The sequence below is a fragment of the Juglans microcarpa x Juglans regia genome, chromosome 5S (assembly GCF_004785595.1).
Source record: "Juglans microcarpa x Juglans regia isolate MS1-56 chromosome 5S, Jm3101_v1.0, whole genome shotgun sequence".
Taxonomy (NCBI): domain Eukaryota; kingdom Viridiplantae; phylum Streptophyta; class Magnoliopsida; order Fagales; family Juglandaceae; genus Juglans; species Juglans microcarpa x Juglans regia.
The window spans coordinates 748,612-771,384 of NC_054603.1; the positions used below are offsets into that span (position 1 = coordinate 748,612).

Genomic DNA, 22,773 nt, shown 5'->3' on the forward strand with positions numbered 1-22,773 from the left:
CCATCTTAACTCACTACTATTAATAAAAAACTTAACTGATCTTAACTTAGAGGTGTAAAAAAAACCAGTGAACCGGATCAAACCGGTGGATTTTGTCTGATATCCAATTTAGTTTGGTACTGGTTTGATTTTTCTTAAAACCGGTTTGACTCTAATTTTTTTTTTATAAAATCGGATCGCACCGAATCGGACCTGTTTATATATATTATAATTTGTTTATATTGTATATAATTTTTATATATAATATATAATTATATATAACATAGTTTTGTATTATATGATAAATTATTAATTAATATAATTTTAAAATTTAAAATCTTATATCACTATAGTCTATAATATATATTATAATATAATATTTTATATTATAATATACTATTATATATTATATATATAATTTAATATATTAAAATCAGACCAAAATCGATAGAAAATATGATTTAAAAAGATAATCAATACAGAATCAAAAATATAAAATCAATACATATTAATACGGCTCAAATTTTATTCAAAATCAGACCAGATGACCGATTTACCTATCACTCAACTAGGTAAAGTAAGCCCCAGAGAAACAAACCGCTCTGGTTAATGGTTATACTTCACAAACATCGCTCCCTCTAATAACAGGATAATATACATTCGAACAGCTCCAAATCAATCACCATGCTCCTCGCTCTTTGATCCCCAATACGAAAACCTTAAACTTTTTCTTTAATTTTCTGTTTTTATTTAATTCTTTGCGATTTGAATGATGAAGAAGGAATTCGCGGTGCCACCGGTACTATTCCCGTCCGGGGGAAACCCCGGGGCAGGCAGCGTCGTCCAGCAACGGCGGGTTCCGACTGCGCCGTTTCAGCCTCCTCGCCCCGCCGCCTCTGGCATCCCTTTCATGTCTTTTGATATCGGGTCCGTAACGACCTCCACCTCCTCCGCCTCGAACTACGGTGGTCCCATCGTCGGCGCCTCCGGGGGAGCAAGCTTCGAGGACGAGGAGCCGTTGCTGGACGAGCTCGGCATACACCCGGACCAAATCTGGAAGAAAACCAGGGCGATCCTCAACCCGTTCCGGGTCAATCCAGCGATGCACCAGGACTCGGACCTGTCCGGCCCGATACTCCTCTACATGTGCCTCTGCCTCTTCCAGCTACTCGCCGGGAAGATCCAGTTCGGCGTCATACTTGGCTGGATCGTCGTTTCCTCTATCTTTCTTTACGTGGTGTTCAACATGCTGGCAGGAAGGAACGGTAACCTCAAGCTACACACTTGTACGAGCGTGGTTGGCTACTGCATGCTTCCCGTGGTGATCTTCTCGGCCGTGTCGCTGTTCCTGCCCCAAGCTGGTGCGGTCAGGTTCGCGATAGCCTCGGTCTTCGTTTTCTGGGCGACGAGGGTCTGCACGGGTCTCATGGGCGCGCTTGCCGATGGAGGCGATGAGCATCGCGGACTGATAGCGTATGCGTGTTTCTTGATTTACACCCTGTTCTCGCTGCTTGTTATATTCTAGTGAAAATTTGTTGTGGATGCTTGGAAATTGAAAATTTTGGTTAAATCGAACACCTTTTCGTCGTAGATGTAGTTTTGGCTTAATTATCACCGACATGAACCTGAATGCTATCGTTGGAGTGCATTTTATTTTATAGAAAAATGAAGTTGATACTTGTAAATGAATTCGTCTGAGGTTATTATGTATAACGTTTTACTTTCGCTGTATCAGTGTCGTGTTTGTGAAGCGGATGGATGTTTGTTGTGGGCTCGCTTATGCTCTGCGATTGGCCTCTTTTATCATAGTTTTGTTGTTCGGTATACTTTATTTGGGTTCTAAAATTGTGCACCGAAAAAAGAGAATGTGATGAACTAGATCCTCGACATTTGTCCTATAATCCGTTGTTTCGGTTTGGAGAATTTCTTTTCTTCGCATCATGCATTGTGTCCTCTTCTTGAAACTGCTTACATCTTTTGCTTATTGTCCCCCGTCTTGTTGGACTGATACACGTTTTGCTCCTATATATGGAGACCGTAATGTTTTTGCCTAATTGTTGAGCTGTTCCGATAATCTTGGATCTGTTTGTTGATTAGGTTTCTGGCCTTTTTTTTTTTGTTATTGTCTTTAAAGTTTTTGCATAATTCTGTGGCTGGTGTTTCATATCAGGTTCTCTGAAAGGATTTCAATGATAGTGAACAAATGTGGCTATTCAAAAACCTCTATATTTCCAGTTGCCAAGGGCCGGTAGGCTTTATACTTGAAGTGTTTATGCTACATACGCTGAAATTCAAACCTACAACTTAAGAAAATATAAAAAATTGGTATCTGTGACTTGAAAAATGGCAGCTTCGTGCAGAGGGTGTGTATATAAACTTTAACGTTCGTGTGCTTATTTGAGAGATGCATCTGCTTCCAACTACACATGTACATGTTTGTGGTAATCTTTTTAGAAATCTATTCGAAGTGTTAAGATGAAATTACTCAAGAAAGTATAAGTCACATGTGGGTTCATACTCAGAATTAGATGCAGTTGGAATCCATACTCTAAGAATTAGTTGCGGTAGGAATTCCTTGGAATCATTTAATGGGTAAGAAGTCTTCCCTTTAAGCAATGTGAGATGGATTATTCATCATGTTTCTTATACTCATGCCATACTCCATTGAACTTGCCCGTTTGACTTGGAAACAACTGTTTCTGAATTTTGTGGTCGAGAATGGCAAAAGCTTTTGAAGTGGCTGATTTGGAACAGTAAATGTTGAATAGTTTGCCACTATTGATTGTTGGGGAATACAATCGATTCCAATTACCCTGCTCTCTACTCTAGTTTTCAAGCCTACAACTAAGGGAAAAGTCCGCCTTCTACCCTCCAATGCGATTAAGGTTGCGTTTGGATATAGAGCTGAGTTGGGATGAGTTGAGTTTTTTATGAATAGTAATAAGTTGAGATGGTGGAGTACGTTTTGTGGGGCCCACTTAAGATGAGTTTAGATGTTAAAATGAGTTTAGATATATTTATGAAAATTTTAAAAATGTTCTAGGTCCCACGTGTAAAGAGATGTTGAATTGAAAAAAGGTTGTGTCTAACGTGTAAAGAGGTTTTGAGTTGAGATGAGTGTAGTGATTTGAGAGTTGGGTGTTTGGATGTTAGACTCAACTTAAAATTAGATTGAACTGAGTTGATTTCAGTTCAGTCCAACAACCAAACGGGGCCTAAAGCAATCTGTTTTGTGCACTGTATTTTTGGGGATTCAAAATGACAATTTTAGATGTTGTGCAGAGTAGTTTTACAGAAAACGGAGCATTGTTTATTGAATCAGACAAGAAATCCACAAAAAAATGTTTTTGAATGCGGTGTAGAATTTTTTTTTAGCATCCTGGTATTAAGTCAATATGTAGTTTTCCTTTTTGATGTATAGCAGTAATTCATCCCAGGTGATGGATATTATGATCTGTCTGGGTTCCAAACTGCCAAAGACCATCTATGGTCTCCTTTAAATTCCTTGCCAACGGTGGATCTTATGCTCTATTGGTTGCCAAGAAATCCTATATCCAAATCAAAATTAAGCTTTCTGTGCTATCAAATTCCATTCCCTTTGATTTTTGAGAATCCTTGTTATCAGCTCTCTATATAGGCCATCTTCTCTTTAGAGCATTGTCCAAAAGTCTGCAACTGTGTTCTATTACTATTTAATCAGTTAAAAAATCATCAAATCGCCATTGCAGATGAAAATCTATTGCTTCTTTTTAGAGGCACTAGCTGTGGCTTTTTCGGATACACATTTTGGTGTGGACAAGAAATGCTAATTATACCATGGAGAATGCTGTGTTATGCTTTTCCTTGTTTTTAGCTGGAGAGAGTTTGTTTAATAGATGCAGATTTCTCCATAGGTTTATGATCAGTATGGTGTTCCTTAATCTTTTACTTCTAATGAGGTTTCATTCTCAATTTATTCTCTTCGCAGCATTTCCAGCATTGGTTTTGAAGATTTGCATTTTCTTTTTTTTATGGATGAGAGGAAGGGTAGCGACGATACGCTTCATTCATTTTAGAACAAATCATAGTTAAGGGAGTATGACTTCTAAAACTTGTGTGGTATCTCTTTATGACTAAAACATTTCTTGTCCTAATAGTGTCCTCAAAGTAATGCCTGGTAGAAAACGAAGTAAGGTTGTGTCGTTTGAACCCCTAGAATGAGGATGATATTGTTGAGGGCAGTTGGTTGTTGGAATGTGGGGGTAAAAAAAAGTGAAATTTTGTTATCTACCTATTTGCTTGGAGTTGTCATTCTGCATTTGGGATTTATTGGAATTGTTGGTTGGGACTTTAGCTGCTGATGTTCGATTGTTTATTTGAGAAAAATATTCCAAGTCCTCTGTTTTGTTGAGGTAGTTAGCTCTAATTCTTTTGACTTTAGATCCCCCATTGTTCTGTTATCAACCACTTGTATTCATACTGTCCTGTCGAATTTCCTTCCATTGACATCTGTAGATACTAGATTAGTGTCAACTACCATGAATACGAAATAAATTATTTGACTACAAAACTGCTAATGATGTTTTACCGTCTGTATGATATTTGTATGAGGAGCAGTTTTTCTTTTTTTGCCCTTTCATTTCCCTTTGCTTTTTTTTTTTTTCTTTTTAACGAAAGAAAAAGCTGACAATATGTCAGCAACACGTTAGATGGTAGTAGGAGAAGCTGCTAATGATGCCCCCTTTGAAACCAACATCCAAATCCTGCGGATTCTTATAGATTTGTTGAAACTTGGATGGCGTTTTACTTACCACCCAACCACCGAAAAGAACATGGACATATATATATATTGAAGGAGACTGCACACTTCCAGTGGTATGAAACCCCACAAACAAAGCACCCACCCATCATGGCTTCCGTATCTGAAGACCCTGCAGAACACGATACCCGTACTAAAGGTTTAGCAGACATGGAAGACGAAGATCTTTTTGAGATCAATCTCGAGGCCGTGGACAGCATCCCTCCACCGCATTACTGGGATAGCTATTTCACAGCCACCGGAAATGCACTCCTTGCCAATTGCCTCCTGCCAATCTCCGATGTCTCCGTCGCTGTTCCAATCGTGTCCAAAGATGTTTCCCGCACTGTTTCGGCTGTATCAAAATTGTGTAGCTCATTGTCGTTGGCAGGGACGGCTAACTTTGTCATGATCACGGAGCCGATGCCCTTAGGTGAGCTTCTTAGGTTGCCGATCATGGGGGCTAGTTTTGGGGTACCCCGAAGGCAAATGAAAGCCTAACATAATAACCGTAGCCAATAGCCGTGTTGCCTTAACGCTAGCTAATATTACTGTTGCCATTGTAAACGAAATTCATATGTTCCACAAAACTCAAAAGGGAATGTTTCTACTTCTAATGCATTTTGCTGTTTTTTCTTGAGTTATTTTCCTGGATATTTATATCATAGAGCAGTGTTACAGAGCAGCCACTGTAGCTGTGCACACATGGCACACACTACGTGGCTGCATGCTCGACCAAGAAATCATTTCTCTCTCTCTCTCTCTCTCTCTCTCTCTCTCTCTCACTGTGGCTCATTTCTCCCCACGCCCGATTCTCCTTTAGCCTAGCCCGGAGCCGCCGTGCGTCGCCCAGCCTCACCGCCACCATTGACGACTCCCCCTCAAGCAGGTGACCAAGCCAGCCACCACCGATCTCCCCCACGCACAACTCTCTCTCTCTCTCTCTCTCTCTCTCTCCCTTGCGGTAACCCAACCGAAATGGTTTTCACCAATTTCTCTTCACTTGCGCTGCTGTATGCGGCCACCCAGGCCACTGCACCTCCACCACATCACACCGGCGACCATCTCTCACAGACCCAGCCACCACGAACCTCTCTCTCTCCCTCTCCGTCGCACACACGAAAACGACCCATAAAATGGGTTTCACACGAGCTCGGGCTCAAAGCCACCGTTGGCCCTATCGCCACCGTGCGTCGGTTCTAGCCTTACCGAGTACCTCCCTTGACCACCGCGACTCCTCCCCGAGCACATCCGAGCCAGCCAAGCCCTCCACCTCTCTCTCGCTCTCCACCTCTCATCCATCATCTCTCTCTCTTAGCCCGGTTTGGATGATGTGTGAGAGATGTGTGATTTTGATGATGCCACGTAGGGTGTGCAAAATGGCTTCTCTCAAATAGTGACTGTTCTCGAGATTAATTCTTATACCATATATATGGGCTTTGCTTTGAATCGGGCTTACAACTTTTAATAAGTTGGACTAGCACCTTGATTGTAGATACTGGGCTTTCACTTGGTCTGCTAGGCCCGATTTTCGCAATCTTTTGAGCAATCGCATCAGGTGTCCATAAATAGAAAATAGGCAGGCAGGCTCATGAAGGTGCGAGGATGACGATGAATATAAATTAGGGAAATGTAAGGATAGTGGCGCTTCTACAACTAGCAAAAGATCTCCGCCGTATAAATGCACATGTACGAGTGCTGTCATGTCATGAACATTTGTCTCCCAGATTCCAAGAGTACTTTCATTCTTTTTTATATATATTCCCGGTTCTCTTCCAACAGGAAATGGCTCTCTTCAGGATGCCCCTCAGAAGGAATGACTGGCCATGTCTCAGTTCTTCATGATGAGACTTGAGAACAAAAGCAAGAAAGCAAAAGAATGCAGAATCCTCGAGGAAGAAAAGAAAAACAAAAAAAACTCAAGAGCATTGGAAACACGTGTTGTTGTAAATCGGGATGCTATAAAGAACGCCGCCGGACCCCCCCCCTCCCCCGCGGTCAAGAAAAACAAAGATGGGATAAACTCTCGGCGCCATGATCTTGTCTTGTCATTGTCATGATCCGACTTTCTCTCTAGTCTCTAAACCAAATCATGAAAATTGCATGTAGGATGAAAAAAACCATTTGCCGGCAGCTTATTCGTATACTGATGAGCGAGCAATGAGCATGACTCAAGTCCTACATGTTTAGTAGTCGATAGTTCTAATACCACAAGCCCCATTTGGACAAGTTCCAAAACCCTATTCACCATGCAAACTCCGGCTCGCCACTCTCAGCTCATATATATATATATGTATATATATATATATATATGTATATATATATATATATATGTATATATATATATATAAATACTAACTGTTATAATATTCAAGAATTATTTCGCTTTAAAACAGACGTCGTGGGATATATATTCTTATTAATCAAATTCACATTTACCACACACACACACGCATATATATTACATAGATCTAGCGCAAAAAATTAAAGAAGAAAAAAACAAGAACCAAAAATATATGATTAGAAGTTTTTTTAATTTTTTATTATTGTTTGTCCTGCTTTGATCAGTACTTGTCCTTTACCTAGCTAGCAAACAAAGAGCACATGGAATATAGATACAAAACCTTCTGCAACCCCTCTGCAAGGAGGTTCGCTTGAACCTCAAGTTCCGCCATTTCATCATCGCCAACACGGGGTTCTCGGTTTTTATCTCTCCATGCATCTGTTGTGTTTCGAGAATTTTAGCTCATTTGTACATATTTTCTCAGTTTTTTTTTTTAATCTCTGATACAATATTTTCGCTATCATGTATATGTTTAATACTGTAGATATACAATAAATATACCAACCTTCCCTAATATTGTAAACTTATATGGTTCCGCCACATGCACCAGTAGATCATGAGCATTCTCACTTATGTATAATATAAAAAATGTAAATTATTTAAACAATTGTTTATAAAATGATATCTATCCGGTTATGAAAAAGAACGTATAAAATACAAACTGTTACAGTAATCCGCTACATGCAGCAGATATTGTTCATCCTTCAAACAAATTTTTTTATTATTTATACTTCATTTACTCTCTCGTTTACTTTTACTTTTACGTTTCAATACAATTGTTTTTTATTGTTCATCGTTTAAAACACATCTATTTTATTTTTTTCTAAAAAATATTTTAGAAATATTATTTAGCCAATTTTTTTATATTTTGATTTTATTTTTAATTTTTATTTGGTTTATATATTTTTATTTTGTGTGTATAGGATTGAGTTATATTACGTTGTATATAAAAAAATATATGGATATTACAAACTTATTGGTAGAAATAAAATATTTAAAAAAGACTAAAAAAATATGTTTTAAATAATATGAAGAAAAAATAGATAAGATGATATATGATATATTGTAAAAATTAATATGTAAAATAAAAAAAGTAAAATTTGATGATGTATTTCAAAGGATAAGATAAATGAACTATTATGAATGCTCTAACATGTTTTTTTTTTTCAACATTAGGAAAAGATAAATACTTTAGTTACAAAGGGATTACACAAAAGTAAATTTATAAACTGAGATTACTTGATGTAGTGTGTCAGATTATAAAATTATTTTTATTATAAAATAGATTTAATAGATCGCATAAAATCACGTCAATTTATAAATTTACTTTTATGTATTTTTTTAGTATTTGTAATTGTTCTTAATTAGGGGTGGGCAGTGGAGCCACGCCCCCCGCTACCCCGTACCGCCCATGCTAGGGCAGGGGGGATTGACCGCAACGGGGCCCTGCCCCCGCCCCCCACTCTGCACTCCTCCAATTTTTAATATAAAAATAATAATTTTTAATATTTATTTAGATTATTAATATATATATATATATAATTTATATAAATATATTGTATATAGATATATACAATTTGTTAAAAATTTGAATTTAACTTCAAATTAATGGATTGTCTTGACCTCTTAAGTCAACCATTATAAGAAGCCAATGCAATACAATAATGATAATTAAGTAATGTGTAACTTACTGTTAAGTCTCATATTATTTAACTATCACTCTTATATTATCTTGATCTCTTATTAAGTGGTTAACGTAATTTAAAATATTTATATTTTTTTTAATATATAAATTTTATTTTATATTTTAAATTATATTATAATAGTGAAACCCTCCCCGCATGGTGCGGGACGGGGCTGGGAGGGGTGCCCCTCGTGTAGCACCTCAGATTATTTTATAAAAGTAAAAAAATGGGTACAAGAGTTAAGATCTTTATAGTCAAAGAAGAGTACTACTCGTAATATCTTTCCGGATCTGGCCTGTCGACAGTGTTTATTCCCTCGCGCCCCTACACCTTTTTTGCAGCCTATATATCTAATTAAATAATATATATATATAGGACCGCAAAAATGGAAATATTCAGAGCAAAGCACAAGCTAATAATAGTCTACGTACTTTCGATGATCCACGTACAGTTAATAAATATTAACGTATTCGAATATATACATAGGCATTTATTTATTTCTGCACAAATTTAAATATATAGCAATGCAAAACGATGGATTACTGCCGTCTTATTATTTATTTATTATTATTTTTATATTTATATTTATTTTACTTAATTGTTAAAGAAATAACTATTAATAAAATTATATATATTTTTAATTTTTTTTCTGATTAAGAAAAGAAAATGATAAAAAAATAAAACATGAATAGTAGAAGGATATTAAAAGAATAGTAAACTATCACTCCTACCCTATATGTTCTGGTATTTGACATTATTGCTGCAAAGATGTCCTGGACATTATAATTTCTCTGCAAATGGCTAATCAATCAAACCACTGTAGTTCGACTGGTGATTGGGCATCCATATACCATTACAGCAAAGTTTATATAATTTCCTATCCATGGCAATTAACTATATTCCCATATATGGTAAACTTTAAAGGATGGCGCTGTCAAAAAGCGTCCCCCACACCCACACGCAACTCTTTGCGCGCAACGCAGTATCCGACCTGTAAACTTCAGAAAAAAGAAGGAAAGAAAAGGAAGGTGGGAAATGAAAGGTTGATGTGATTCCGATGTCCACTTTAATTTTCTTCAGCCTTGAACTACTCGTGTTGTTCAACGAACCCAAAACCCAAAACTGGAACGAATCAAAAGACAAAAGGTACTTGGACAGACGTCCACAGTACTGTGACGTTGTTACCCGCTGCCACGTTCGCATAAGACCGGCCCGTATGATTCTCCTTTTGAAAATACGAGATCCCTCTTTGGTTTTTCCGATCAAGTACATTTTGAGACTATATAATTAAGTTGAGACGAGTACATTTAATAGGTCACAGATTTTTAAGCTTTTAATTGGAAACCAAATCATAACATGAGCGTCACAAACAGAGAGCGATTGATCTTTCGATCACAAAATACCGAATGGGTTTAAAATGAAGATCTTATGGTACTTAAACAAAGCCTTGGTATAGAGAGAGAACTCCGGTACTTTATTCACTGACATGGAGTTTTTGGGCTTTCACTTAATTAATTAGCGTCTTCTTGCGGCTGTTTCTCTCTGTGCATTGAAGTAAACAGCAGCAACTGGGAGGTCGAGATCATTTTCCGCTGCGAAACTTCGGGTGCTGAAGTGATCCCTTGAAGAAGGTGGGTTTACTGATTGCCTGCGTTTCTGCTTGAACAGAACAAACACATACCTGTGGATCCCTATATTAGGCCTTGGAATCTCATAGCTCACCACCTCCCTTCCTGTAATTAGTATGTATTATACAAAACGGACAAAAAAGAGGAACTATTATGGATCAGTAACTATCTCTGCAACTATCTTTTCTTCATTAATTTGAAAGAAAATGAACATACCAAATGTGGCATCTGTTGTGCCTGGAATGTCTGTGACAACCCTGCAGATCATGTTATTCAAACTGTTAGCTAGCTCTCCGGCCCCCCTCCTATTTTAGCTTATTGAGATTTGCATGCGTGTGTGTATAGTCCAAACGCTTTGATCTCTTACCATGGGTATTACTTTTCTTTCCTGATCGAATTCCGAATTCCGAATTTTAAAATTATTAATCTTAATTATTGAGCATATATACTAGGTTACAACAGTTAACGCAGGACACTAGCACACACACACACACACGATGAACACAAAGATCATATATAAACAAATATGCGTGCTTGTGCGACGAAGTCAAATCTGCAGTTTTCTGTATAAGATGTGCTAATATTATAGTACAGCATCCGATAATTCTTGATCAGTAGAGCTAGTTACAAGCAGCTCCAGATTGCGTATTAAGGTATTATATATATATATATATATATATATATATATATCCCGGACCTGATACGCAAATATCACATAACAGAAAGAACATCTCTACTTCTTAAACAACCATCCATGTGAAATATAATCATTTCTATTTGTAATCAATTTGTTTTTTGTTGGGCATAGGTTATGGGTTACCAGTGCAGGTGCTCCCTTAAATAAGGATCACTAGGGCCGGGAACATCTGGGTCTGTCATGACCTGCAATAAAAAAGAACACATGCAAGGTGCAAATAAAATCTAGAGGATATCGATGATAGATATATAGAGCAACAATAATAGAAGAGATCAAATGAAAAGGAAAGAGGGGATTCCAAGTTTAATATACCAGTGTGAAAAAAGATCTCATGTCGCCTCCTTGAATCTCAACCCTAGGTTTGGTGGTTACTGTTGAAGGATAGAGCTCATGCCCGTTACAGACTTGCTTGGTGTTGTAAGTGATAGTCATTTTTATGCTTGGCGTGAATGAATCAAGCACATCTCCTATCACTCTCCCAACAATGAGAGGTTCTGACATTCTTGCCATTGAAAGTGGGGAGAAAGGGATCGAAGAGTAGCACTGATCTAAGAGCTGATAGGATAAGATAACTTAGGAACTTGTGATTGGGCATAGAAGAAGAAGCACCATATTTATAGTACTCTGAAGAATCCTGCAAATCACTTCAAATTTAACTCCAATAAACACCAAAAGATATCATATATCTCTAAAAGAGATTGCTAGCTAGAGTATTCTCTCTCTCTCCCCCTCCCTCATGTGGCATATCGAGTGGTTTAATTTGCTTTTTTCTATAAACTCTACTAGCTTGCGAAACCCGGCCCTCCTCTCTCTAAAAATGGGTCCCTAGGAATTGGTTCTTGATTGACTATATTTTAAAGAAAAAATCTTCTCAAAAATACTATTCAACATCCCACATTTCCATATCGTATGAAAAACGCCTATACATTCTATAAAAAACATCCTCACATGCACCTTAAGAAAAGTTATAGGTGTGAGGTGTATATTGTGAACAGTTACTGATATATAGTAAAACTCTATTCCTAACCAATGAGTTTTCCTTCAATACGTGGATTTGTTTTTGGGTGAAGCCACAAGAACAATATAAATAATTCTAAAAATGTTAACATGACGTACTGTCTGTCATCATGCATGATCACCATTAATATAATTTCATCTTATAATATGTAGTTATTTGATGTTAGTTAATACGAAGTGTAACGACCAGCAGCTAGAAGTGGACGAACAAGCAAAGTCATGAGGCGTCATGATATATATGCAGTCATCGTAAGAATGATAGTCTCGTGTTGCCATAGCACCACCCAGCAGCTTGGTGTTATTTTGCATGTGGATCCTCGATCGCTTTCCAAGTTGTCATGCATTGATCTATATACTCTTTATTTTCAAAACATAAAAGCAGGAATTATTAATGAACAGTATTCATAGACATAGCCATTAAAGGAAAATCATCTTTTGCATTTAACGTTATACAAAGGAAGAAATTGTTGAATAGAAGCAACAGAACTTTCCTAGATTACATGTACACACAAAAGAAATGACCATTTTGGAAAATTCTTTCAGGGGGGTTCGGGCATAAAGGAACTCCACCATCAGATCAAATGCCCCGATCAAAGGCGATCGATGAGTGCTAGTGCTCAGAGGTCATTTCAGAGCAAAAGATCAGATTCAGTTCCAACACTGGTTAGAGGGAAGAAGGTGGATTTGCTATAAGTAGAAGCCCAAGTACTTTTTCTGTATATCCTACGCTGGACCTCACGTGACATTCCCCCTTACTTCTTTAGTCTACTTTTCTTTTTCTTTCTTCCTCCCTCACCATCGTTTGTCGAGTTTTTTTTTTTTTTTTATTCCTAATACTATTACGGTAAGTTTAGCATTGTTGAGTTTCCAATTAGAGTAAGACTAAGAATCTCAGAGATTCTATCCGAGTGATGCCCTAGGACAGCATAGTCAGAACTGCAGTAATTACAGTAGTACTCCAAAACAATAATATTCTGGAAGAGCAGATCTAATTAGATTACCCAAAGCAAAACGAATTAATATGCGCAATAATGAAGAGCTGGTGGCATCTTATTTTAGTATTGACTAATATTAGATACAGTTCGCACCTTAAAATTGTAAATATAATTTTTCTTTAATATTGTTGTTGTTGTTCTTTCAGAGCAACGTAAATGCAATGTTAAACTGGAATCAATGTGCAATAAATTGATTTATAATTTTCGGATATATACTGCTCTTCTTAGGGTAAAAGAGATGATCGATCTTATCGATGGATCATCCTCTTATCGGTGAAACTTCAACAGCAAAATATTGTTATTTTTTTTTTCTATTTTCCTTTTTAATTTTCAACATCAAGACTCAAGTATATTACAAATGTAATATTTGGGTCCAATCTTGGCCGAGGCCCATAGAGAAGCCTAATAGCAGAAAATGGCGCCCTTTTTGATAAGTGAGTTTATTTTTATTTTTTCTCCCTCTCTTCTCTCTCCCACCCCGACGGTTTCCTCTCCCTCTTATTTTCCTCGGCAATTTTTTTTTCCTGTTACCGACTTCCTTATTTCTCTCAACAACCGCTCTTCCTCATCCATCTCTCTCTCTCTCTCTCTCTCTCACTCACATATCAAATTAGTCTTGCTGTCCCTCAAGTTTCCATAGCCGACCACCCTCTATAGTATGAAACAATAGACTCCAAGTAGACCCACATCGCTGCACCTCAAGTTTCCTTAGCACCTTAAGGAAAGTGCACCGCGGAAAACCCACGTCCAACCGAGGACCTAACGTGCCCACGACCCCTCTACTCTAAGACCCAACCCGCTGTCAGGGCCTGGCCCAGACCCAACTCCCTTCTAAGGAGCCCAGGACCGTGGAAGCGTTTCAAAAATCCACGTCATATGGTTTCATGCCGGTTTCCATTTTCATGCACGTCCCTCATTCTCTTTTCTTTAGGTTTTATCTGTTTCCTACTTATAGCTTATATATATGTTAAGCATCCTCAACCCTAGAATAAGTGCCTCTGCCCTCTCTTCACGCCCTCAGCCATCCAAACTCCTCTGAGCATCCACCCTCCATTGTGAACCACGGCAACCACCTCAACTGAGAGACAAACAATCGAAAACCACCACGTTCTTGCAGCTCAAATGCTTCCTCCACATCGAACCATAGCCCAGCCACCCACGGGCGCTAGCTCTCTTTGCGTTTTCATTAGCAACCCAACACACACGAAACCGTTGCTATCCTGCACTAAGCACAACTGACGCCCAGCCATTGAAAACCACCAACGGAAACACCACCCATGAACTCCTCTATTTTTAGCCACCCGAAACAGAGCCACACTTGCAGCCACCCCAACTCCTTGGTGCCACCAGCCATGACAAGTTTACACAGAAACCACTCGTGAAAAAGTCTGTCATCCCCAGTCCGCCGCAAACCGCTTTGTCCCCAAGTTGAGCTCCCTCTCCCTACCTCACGCCGAACTCCCTTCCTCTTACTCATCTTCCTCTCTCTTCTCTCGCTCTCCCCGCCCAGCATAGGTAGCTTCGCCTCCACACGCCCTCACTAGCTCGACAGCCGTGCCACCACGTTATTCCACCCCAGCCGTCGCACGCGGCCCCTAACTTTTCTTGGTGTAAGTCCCTGTCCCCGCTCACTATGTGGCCTCTGTTTGTTTTTATTTTGTTGCTGTGGTTGTTAGTTACTTAAAAAGAAAACTGTTGCGTGTCTCGAGTAACCCGGTAGGTGAAGGGTGTTATTACCCTTTTGCCCTTTTATTTTGAAAACATCAATTGATTATGAATTTTACGTTTGAAATGTGGGTTGTATGTAATTTTTATTTATTTGGACATAGGTGCAGGTGGGTTTATTTTATTAAGTTGGTATTTTTAAGAGACTGATATTTTTATCGGAATATTTATTAAGTAAATAATGATAAATTTTTAGAATGTTCAGTAAGTGCAAAATCTCATGTTGAATCATTTTAAAAGAATATTTTTGATTTAAACAAAAGTATGACTTTCTACTTATAATGATTTCGATATAGTTTGGTTATTTAATTTTATAAATTATAGTAAGATTTCAATCGTAAATAAGTTAGAAATTAATATTTTAGTCGGAGTTATTAAGTTGGATATTGATGAGTTTGGAAAGTGATGTTGGTTTTTTAGGAATAATGAAAATTTTGGGTTTTGAGGAATAAGTTATTTTAGAAGTTTAGGCTTAAATATCGAAATACGAGATTGATTAGAAATTTATGAAAAGTTACGTGATTATTCTATTGATGATGATTAATATTTGTTCAGCATTGTTGAGGAAATTTTTAAAAAGTTAAGAAATCCAGATAAGCGGGATTCTTATGCTAGATTTGCACAAAAAGGAAAATGAACTGAGGTTGGTTCGTAAAATGTGCATGTTATGTTTTAAAGGAAAATGTGAAAACAACCTCAGTTATGTATTCTGCATTCACTCATGAAATATGTATGAAAGAGAAAATGCTTTTGACATGAATAGTATAAACATGAGCAATATTTGACATGTTTCTTAAATGTGCAAAAGAGCGAATATGAAATCTGAGAATTTTGTATATGTGATATGATAATGTTTTGGATCTGTTTTTTATCATATGAAAATGACATGAACATGTTTAGCATGTGATTTGATATAATAGGCATCTGAAAAACATTTGGCATGACTTATCTGTTTTCACTATGATTCTGATTCTAGTTTTGATATGATGATACTGGTTCACGTGATATAGTTGGTACCTACATAATATGATATGATATGAGTGCACCCACTTTAAAAACAAAGTGATCTTTTATGTGTTCTTTCCTGTGTGCACACTCGAGGCTCCGTGATTGAAAAAAGAGAAGTTTCACAATATGATACTGCTTGGTTTGGCCACTGGGGATAGCATAACCCTACTACAGGGGTTAAATATGGTATATGATATGACATAATACGATACGATACGATACGATACGATATGGTTTGATGAAAATATTCAGTTATGTTATGCCAAATCGTTTTTGGATATGAAAATGGTATTTGAATACAAAAATAGTTTATGAATATGAAAAGATTGAAAAGTCACTCTGATTTTTCTGATAATACGTTTTGAGATGTGCGTATGAAAATGAAATGTTTTGTTTCTACATATCAAACTTTCTAAAAAGGGCTCATGTTTACATACTAGTATATGTTTTCTGCTTACTGAGTTGTTGATAACTCACACCTTATCTTCAATATTTTTTAGATGATATTGATGACCCAACTGGGAGTCAGTAATAGAAATTGAAGCTTAACTAGATATGGATAGAAAGTCGAGTACCTAAGGGTACCATTGTTAGTAGAATGGTCTAAGTTGAGTATTTGAAATACTTTGTGTTATTTGGATCTAAGAAAATGATTTACACAACATTTTTTACAAGACTTTACACAACTACCCTCATTTTATAAAACATCTTATAAAAGTAACATAATTTTACAGAAATACCCTCATTTTATAACATTGTTGTGCAATGTGTTGTACAATGTGTTATGTGTATATCATTACTCTATGTTATTTTGTAATGATGATTTATGGAGTTTTTATTATGACTATTTGGAAAATATGAGATTGTGTACTATTTATGGAATTCTTGGAGTTTTTAGATGCTTTGGGAGACAGGTTTGTAATTGACAGGTAGCAATTCTCCGACCCTTCCGGGTACGGGGCGCTACATCTGTACCTCTGTAAACTACCAAGCATCGGTTGAATCACCAGCAACCAAACCGAGAACCACCATAGAGTAGCCCAGCCACACGTGCACCATGAGCCAGTTATTACCGACATGCAACTCGGCGGAGAGACCAAGAGCTGAATTGAGCAACGTTGCCCCACTAGCTACGAAACCCAACACCACACCACATCGTGAGTTTCCTACCCCACGACAGCCTTAGTCCTTCTGTCACCAGGAATTGCCGGATGCAACCCAAACATCGTTGTGAGCCTCTTGCACCTCTCGGTTTCTTCTCTACAGCTTAGCGACCTGCAAGACCACCATAGAAGATTTTCCTCAGCCACGACAAAGCCACCATCATTGTTTCCTTCCTCCTACTCGTAGATGCCGCAACCCACCCTGCACCACCTAGGCACTACTTTGCACAATCACTAACCATCTCAGTAAATTACCGAAAGCCCCTGTTTCACCACACCAAAACATAGCACTTTCATGCCATATCTCCCTTTGTCCAGCTCCTCCAACAACGCAACTAGATGTTGTCTCCCTTTGCCACACCAGCTACAGATACCTAGTTGCTGCCCATACTGCTGGACATGGTGATTACAAACGCACAGGTTGGCGGTAGTCTCTCCTCCTCACGTTAGCTTTCTTTCACTAGAACGATCGTAAGTGATCTCTCTCTCTCTCTCTCTCTCTCACACACACACACACACATAAACTACCGCCACTACCGTAGCTCTTGGCCAGCCCAGCCCTACTTCTTCGCATGTCCCTTGCTCTCTTAGTGAGGATGGTACTCCTTTCTATCACACGACCATTTTCTTCCACAAGTGAGGTTGCCGTTTAGTCCTCTGTAAGTATATTCGCATGGAATACTCATTTACTTTATTAGCCTTAGTGTGTAGGTTATGGCAGCAGCCATTTTGGCCCCCCAGCTTTCACGTGCAACATTTTTTGAGTTTGGCTTGATTTTTACCTTGGGCTTACTAGTTGTGGGTTTGATTTTTAAGTCTCTGTATTTATATATAAAATACTTAATGGTTTAAATACTTAAAGGGTTTAAATTATATTACTAAGTATTAGTTTTAAAACTAAAATTTTAGTAGTAAATAATAAAAGTAAAATTTATTCTTAACACTTTAATTACGAATAAAAACAAGCATTCACTGTTATTTAATAAATTATCATAAAATATCTTAAGCAGGCCGATTTTACTAATGAGTTAGATGTTTAAGTTGAACTGATTTTAATTGTGGTAGAACAATACTATAATATTTTGTAGTGAGCTAGGCTGAAAATAAATTTCAGGTTTAGGATATATGGGTTATTTAGGCATTTTAGGTTTTTAATTGTAAAGTACTTTGATTGTAAAGATATTTTGATTTAAATACCTGCTTAAAGTGAGTTGGAGGCTAATTAGTTGTGTAAGTATGATTAAATGTTATATCCTGAGAAAATGGACCTTGTCTTATGGGCTGTAAGTTTAGGAGATATATTTTATTATTTGCTTACCTTTTTCATGGGCTAACAAGTGGTTCACAGATGTAGGTGCTGAAGCCCAACTTTACACTTGAAGCCCAACTCGATCGTGAAGCTTAACCCCCAGCCAGGCCTCATTGCATGAGAACATTCTACCACTTTCTGCACCTGTCAAAGGGAAGAAGCTAAAGGGTTATCAGGAAAATCTTGAGAAAGACGTGTTCTTCCAGAGGGCAGAATGGAGGTAGGGAAAAATGACGGTTAGAAGAGAGAGTAAGAGAGATTAAGGGAAGATGGGATAAAAGGAGTCAAGGCGCGAGGATGAGTGGAATCTTTTTTGCATCAGTTTTAGTGTTCTTAATTTTATTCTGTTTCTGCTATAAATATTGTTCTGTTAGGGTTTTGTTAGAGTCTTGGAATCAACTTTTACATGATGATTCAAGGCTAATTTCTGCAACTAGGGTTGCAGAGAACGAGGTTTTCTTCCCCCATTTTTAATGTTGTTGGTTGCTGCGACACTTAGATTGCAATTGAATCTATCTCTATATTTTCATTCATGATTTATTATTGATTTTGAAAGGATCTCTTGTTCTTGACCTATTGTAGACTCACGGTACAATAGGACCTTGAAATAATCAAGGATCTCTCAGCCTAAGAGTCTTGAAATGAAAATGATGATTAATATAGTGAGGGATTTATTTTTCTTATTGGTGTTGTAATCAGAGTATGAATATTTGTTTGGGTTTAAGTGTTAATATCTTGATTGGTTTGACACAAGTAGATGCACCTCGTGACCAATAACTCGATGGTCAAGGAAACCCTAACTTGTATCCATAGTGTTTATTTTCTTAACAGTTATAGTCTCAGTTCTTATACTTTAAAAACCATTTTTAGTGTTATTTGCTTTTGTTTAGCAACACGCTTTCTAGGAATTAAAAGTTGCAAATCTAGGTTTTTCAAGTTAATTGGAATTAATATTTCTAGAGTAATTACAATCACTCGCTTCTGATGACAAACAACAAATTCATCCTACATTTTGTATAAACTCAGTGCACATAATCCATACTATTTTCTCAAAAAATAATCCTAAATTCATTCAACAAAGAAAACTCTGTATAAGTATATATTCTTTTTTCTGCTACTTTCCATTTGAAATTTCGCTTGACTGATTGCGTTGATAAGGTTGTCCCTGTGGAGATGACCTTAGAAGCTTCCTTTGCATTAAAACATATTTTTATACTTGGAAGCATTATTTGGTGAGCATTATACGTGCTTAATGAAAGTGTCATGCATGATTGAAAATTGATGCAAGTTACATTTTTGTTTATAGGTGACAATTGATATTTGCTTGGCACTGTAGTGAGAAAGTTCAGAGAAATTAAAAAGTTCGTAAGCGGGGTCCCTATGCTAAACTTTGCATAAAAAGAGAATGAACTGATGTTGATTTGTGAAGAAATTATGCATGTTATGTTTTGATAAAAAAATGTGAAAACAACCTTAGTTATGTGTTGTGCATTACCCATGAAATTTGTATAAAAAAGTATTTTCCGTCATAACTGGTGTGGACATGAGCAAAACGTTTAGCATTCTGTTTCTAAACAGTGCAAAATGAATGAATATGAAATCTGAAAATTTGTGCATGTTTTGTGAAGATTCATTGAATATGTTTTGAATATGTGAATATGCTCTGAATCTGTTTTGATAGGTGAGAATGATATGATTCTATTCAGTACTCTGTCTTGATATGATTTGTCATCTGAAAATCTTTGGCATGAAATTCTAATTATGTATATGATTCTATTTCTGGTTTTGATCTGATGATTCTAATTATGTTATATGGTGGGCACCAACGTCTCTATTTTTTAATGCACCAATTTCGGAAACAAAGTGGTTTTTCTACGTGGTCTTTCCTGTGTGCACACTTGGGGCATCGAGAATAAATAAGGGGAAGATTCACATTTTGATATTGTCTGGTTTGGCCACCGGGGATAGCACAACCCTACTATGAGGGTTAAACATGGTCTCTATTTTGATATGATGCTCTGATATGATATGATTTGATAAAATGATGATGTTTAGTTATGCTATGCGAAAGGATTTTTGAAGATGAACATTTAGAATTGTCGATTTGATATTCTGATAACATGTTTTGGATCTGCATTTTGAAGTGAAAATGTTTTGTTCTGCATTCTGAATTTTGTGAAAAGCTCATGTTTACATACTAGTATATATTCTCTACTTACTGAGTTGTTGATAACTCATTCCTTATCTCCACAATATTTTTCAGATAATGTGAATGTTTTAGTTGAGAATCAAGATTAGGGAGCATGGGCAGAATTATTTAAGTATAGTGGATTAAGTACAAAAATGATACCATGGTGATTGGAGAATGTTATTCAGTAAATTTATCGTGCTCTAATAATGTGATATGTTAAGAGGTTGACGTTTATGTTAGGACTTGGTGGTGTTTTTAGTTCATTATTTTGGAGTCGTTGGTTTAAAACAATGAGATTTATGTATTATTGGGAATTTGTAGCTTATATCTTTATGGTTGGGAGATGATTTTTGATAACATGAGCTAATTCCTTGGACCTCTGGGACTGGAGCCTTACAACAAATTAGAATATTTTTTTTCCTACTATTGCAAGAAATTAATAAGTGTATGTGCTACACGATTTTAATCTTTTCTTTCCATTGCTGAACCTGATCAGATTAAAATCACTTTTGGGCTTCCGGATAGTTGCTCTAGGAATAGGTTTTTCCTCCCAATTTGGGCCGATGACTAATATCCAGCACAGATGAATGGCCGGATGGGCTGAGGCAGAAGTAGTTGTGAAGCAAATGGAGGAAGAAGATTAATGTTATAAGAAAGAAAGTGGACAACATCGGAGGCATTTTTTTTATGCAACTTTATTTGGTGGATCGATCGGATTATAAGTTTGGGTTTAAGGATCTGAGATGGGGTTTTATAGAGGTACTATAAGATAGCGCTGGACTTTGATGTTACCGGCCTTTGCTTGGGAGTGAAGGAAACATGATTAATTCAACCTGGTTTTGGTGGTGCGTGTGATGATTTTTGGATATATACTGAGTGCATGGTGTTTGAGGTTTCTAAAACATGGGACAAACAAAAAAGAAAAGTGAAGTGTGCTCTTGTTTTCGATTGGTGACATGTTTTGTATATATACTTTTTGCATGCTTAATTAAATTTCAAGTAATAACATTAATCAACCTTGGTCAGGAAGTTTTCTACACGTACGTGAAGTAGCGTTGAGTCAAAATGCCTATATAGGATGCCCAAGTGTGACATCTGGCCATCAACCCATGGTCAGTGTTATAAATGATCAGATTATTAGTATCTTCGTTCGTAACAACTTTATGCAATAATGCAATATTATAATCAATACTGTCTAAAATATAATTAAATTAAAGCATGTAGTAATTCAATTGATGAGCGCTCAATGTATTTAGAATTAAAGCATTTATAAATTATCTAATACCATCTTAAAAAATAAAAAAATAAAAAAAAATCGACGGGGACTTTGAGTTAGGCCTCATTGGTTTCGAGTACTTGGGCTTGCCAGTCAGTCATCTTTGTGCTATCCAAGTATTTGATTGGGTTTTCCTATATTATTTTGAAGTGTGTAGAGTACGTAGCCCGTTCAAGTTTACTATTTATTATTTTTTGGTTTTATTTTTATTATTTATTATTTTCATATTTTTTAATATATTTAAATGTTTTAAAAAATAAAAAAATTTATTAATACATTTAAAATTATTAAAAAAAAATTTGTAAAGCGATTAAATTGAACGGTAAAGTAATTTTTTCTTATTTTGAATCACAAAGCGACCTGTCAAAACATTTCTAATATTATCGGATGACTACAACTAAAAATTAAAATAACTATTTTAAAAGTACAGTTGATAAAAGTAAATCATCCGTCGGTAGCGGTAAGAAGAGGACAAGAGAGAGGGAGAGATCATCAAAATATCGCTGAAGCCTGAAAGTGCGTCCGGTGAAGAATGGAGGGACCAAAATGGGGTATGAGTGAAATACACTCCAGATTTACAAGGGAGGGTGGGAAATAGAGAGGGCAGCATAAGACACCTGGCCAATACGTGGCGAGAGGTCCGACTGCCTTTGGAATTCCTATTGAGCAGAGTTGGCTTAATGAGATGATTGACTTTAGGCGTTCGTATATCGAAATAACTTCGTATAATCTCATTTTATTATTATAATTTTTTAAAATTTTAACATCATAATAATAATAAAAAATTATATTTTAATAATATTTTATTTAATTTTTAATTTTAATCTAAAAACATCTCGTCTCAAAATCAGTTTCAGTCTTCAAATAAATTGCGGTGCCCCACGCTATGCCGGTAACTTAAGAGAGGTTCTTAATTCTGTCCGATCAGTACAACATACGACAAAAATATATTCTTACTGCATCCATGACTACACCATTA

General features: G+C 36.7%; 3 protein-coding genes across 3 annotated transcripts; 2 read left to right on the top strand and 1 right to left on the bottom strand.

The window, feature by feature from the left end:
• Window positions 1-627: 627 nt before the first annotated feature.
• On the top strand, window positions 628-1,710 carry LOC121268461 (protein YIPF7-like). The gene has a single exon (XM_041172751.1). It carries the CDS (start codon window positions 749-751, stop codon window positions 1,502-1,504), a length of 756 nt encoding a protein of 251 aa, XP_041028685.1. The 5' UTR covers window positions 628-748; the 3' UTR covers window positions 1,505-1,710.
• A 2,100-nt stretch (window positions 1,711-3,810) lies between these two features.
• LOC121266918 lies at window positions 3,811-5,406 on the top strand. Its single transcript, XM_041170768.1, has one exon. The coding sequence runs from the start codon at window positions 4,754-4,756 to the stop codon at window positions 5,255-5,257; it is 504 nt and encodes a 167-aa protein (XP_041026702.1). The 5' UTR covers window positions 3,811-4,753; the 3' UTR covers window positions 5,258-5,406.
• Window positions 5,407-10,107: 4,701 nt separating this feature from the next.
• Window positions 10,108-11,816, bottom strand: LOC121268009 (protein TERMINAL FLOWER 1-like). The gene is made up of 4 exons (XM_041172106.1): window positions 11,423-11,816; window positions 11,234-11,295; window positions 10,630-10,670; window positions 10,108-10,518 (listed from the first exon to the last, which is right to left on the bottom strand). Exons 1-4 carry the CDS (start codon window positions 11,618-11,620, stop codon window positions 10,301-10,303), a joined length of 519 nt encoding a protein of 172 aa, XP_041028040.1. The 5' UTR covers window positions 11,621-11,816; the 3' UTR covers window positions 10,108-10,300.
• Window positions 11,817-22,773: the final 10,957 nt, after the last annotated feature.

What these genes read in the sequence shown, in the direction of transcription:
- LOC121268461 (XM_041172751.1), top strand. Translation starts at nt 749, where the DNA reads ATGATGAAGAAGGAATTCGCGGTGCCACCGGTACTATTCCCGTCCGGG.
- LOC121266918 (XM_041170768.1), top strand. Translation starts at nt 4,754, where the DNA reads ATGGCGTTTTACTTACCACCCAACCACCGAAAAGAACATGGACATATA.
- LOC121268009 (XM_041172106.1), bottom strand. Translation starts at nt 11,620, where the DNA reads ATGGCAAGAATGTCAGAACCTCTCATTGTTGGGAGAGTGATAGGAGAT. An exon ending in TTAAGGGAGCACCTGCACTG is followed by an intron (nt 10,671 to 11,233) that starts GTAACCCATAAC and finishes CATGATCTGCAG; the next exon opens with GGTTGTCACAGACATTCCAG. An exon ending in CACAACAGATGCCACATTTG is followed by an intron (nt 10,519 to 10,629) that starts GTATGTTCATTT and finishes TACTAATTACAG; the next exon opens with GAAGGGAGGTGGTGAGCTAT.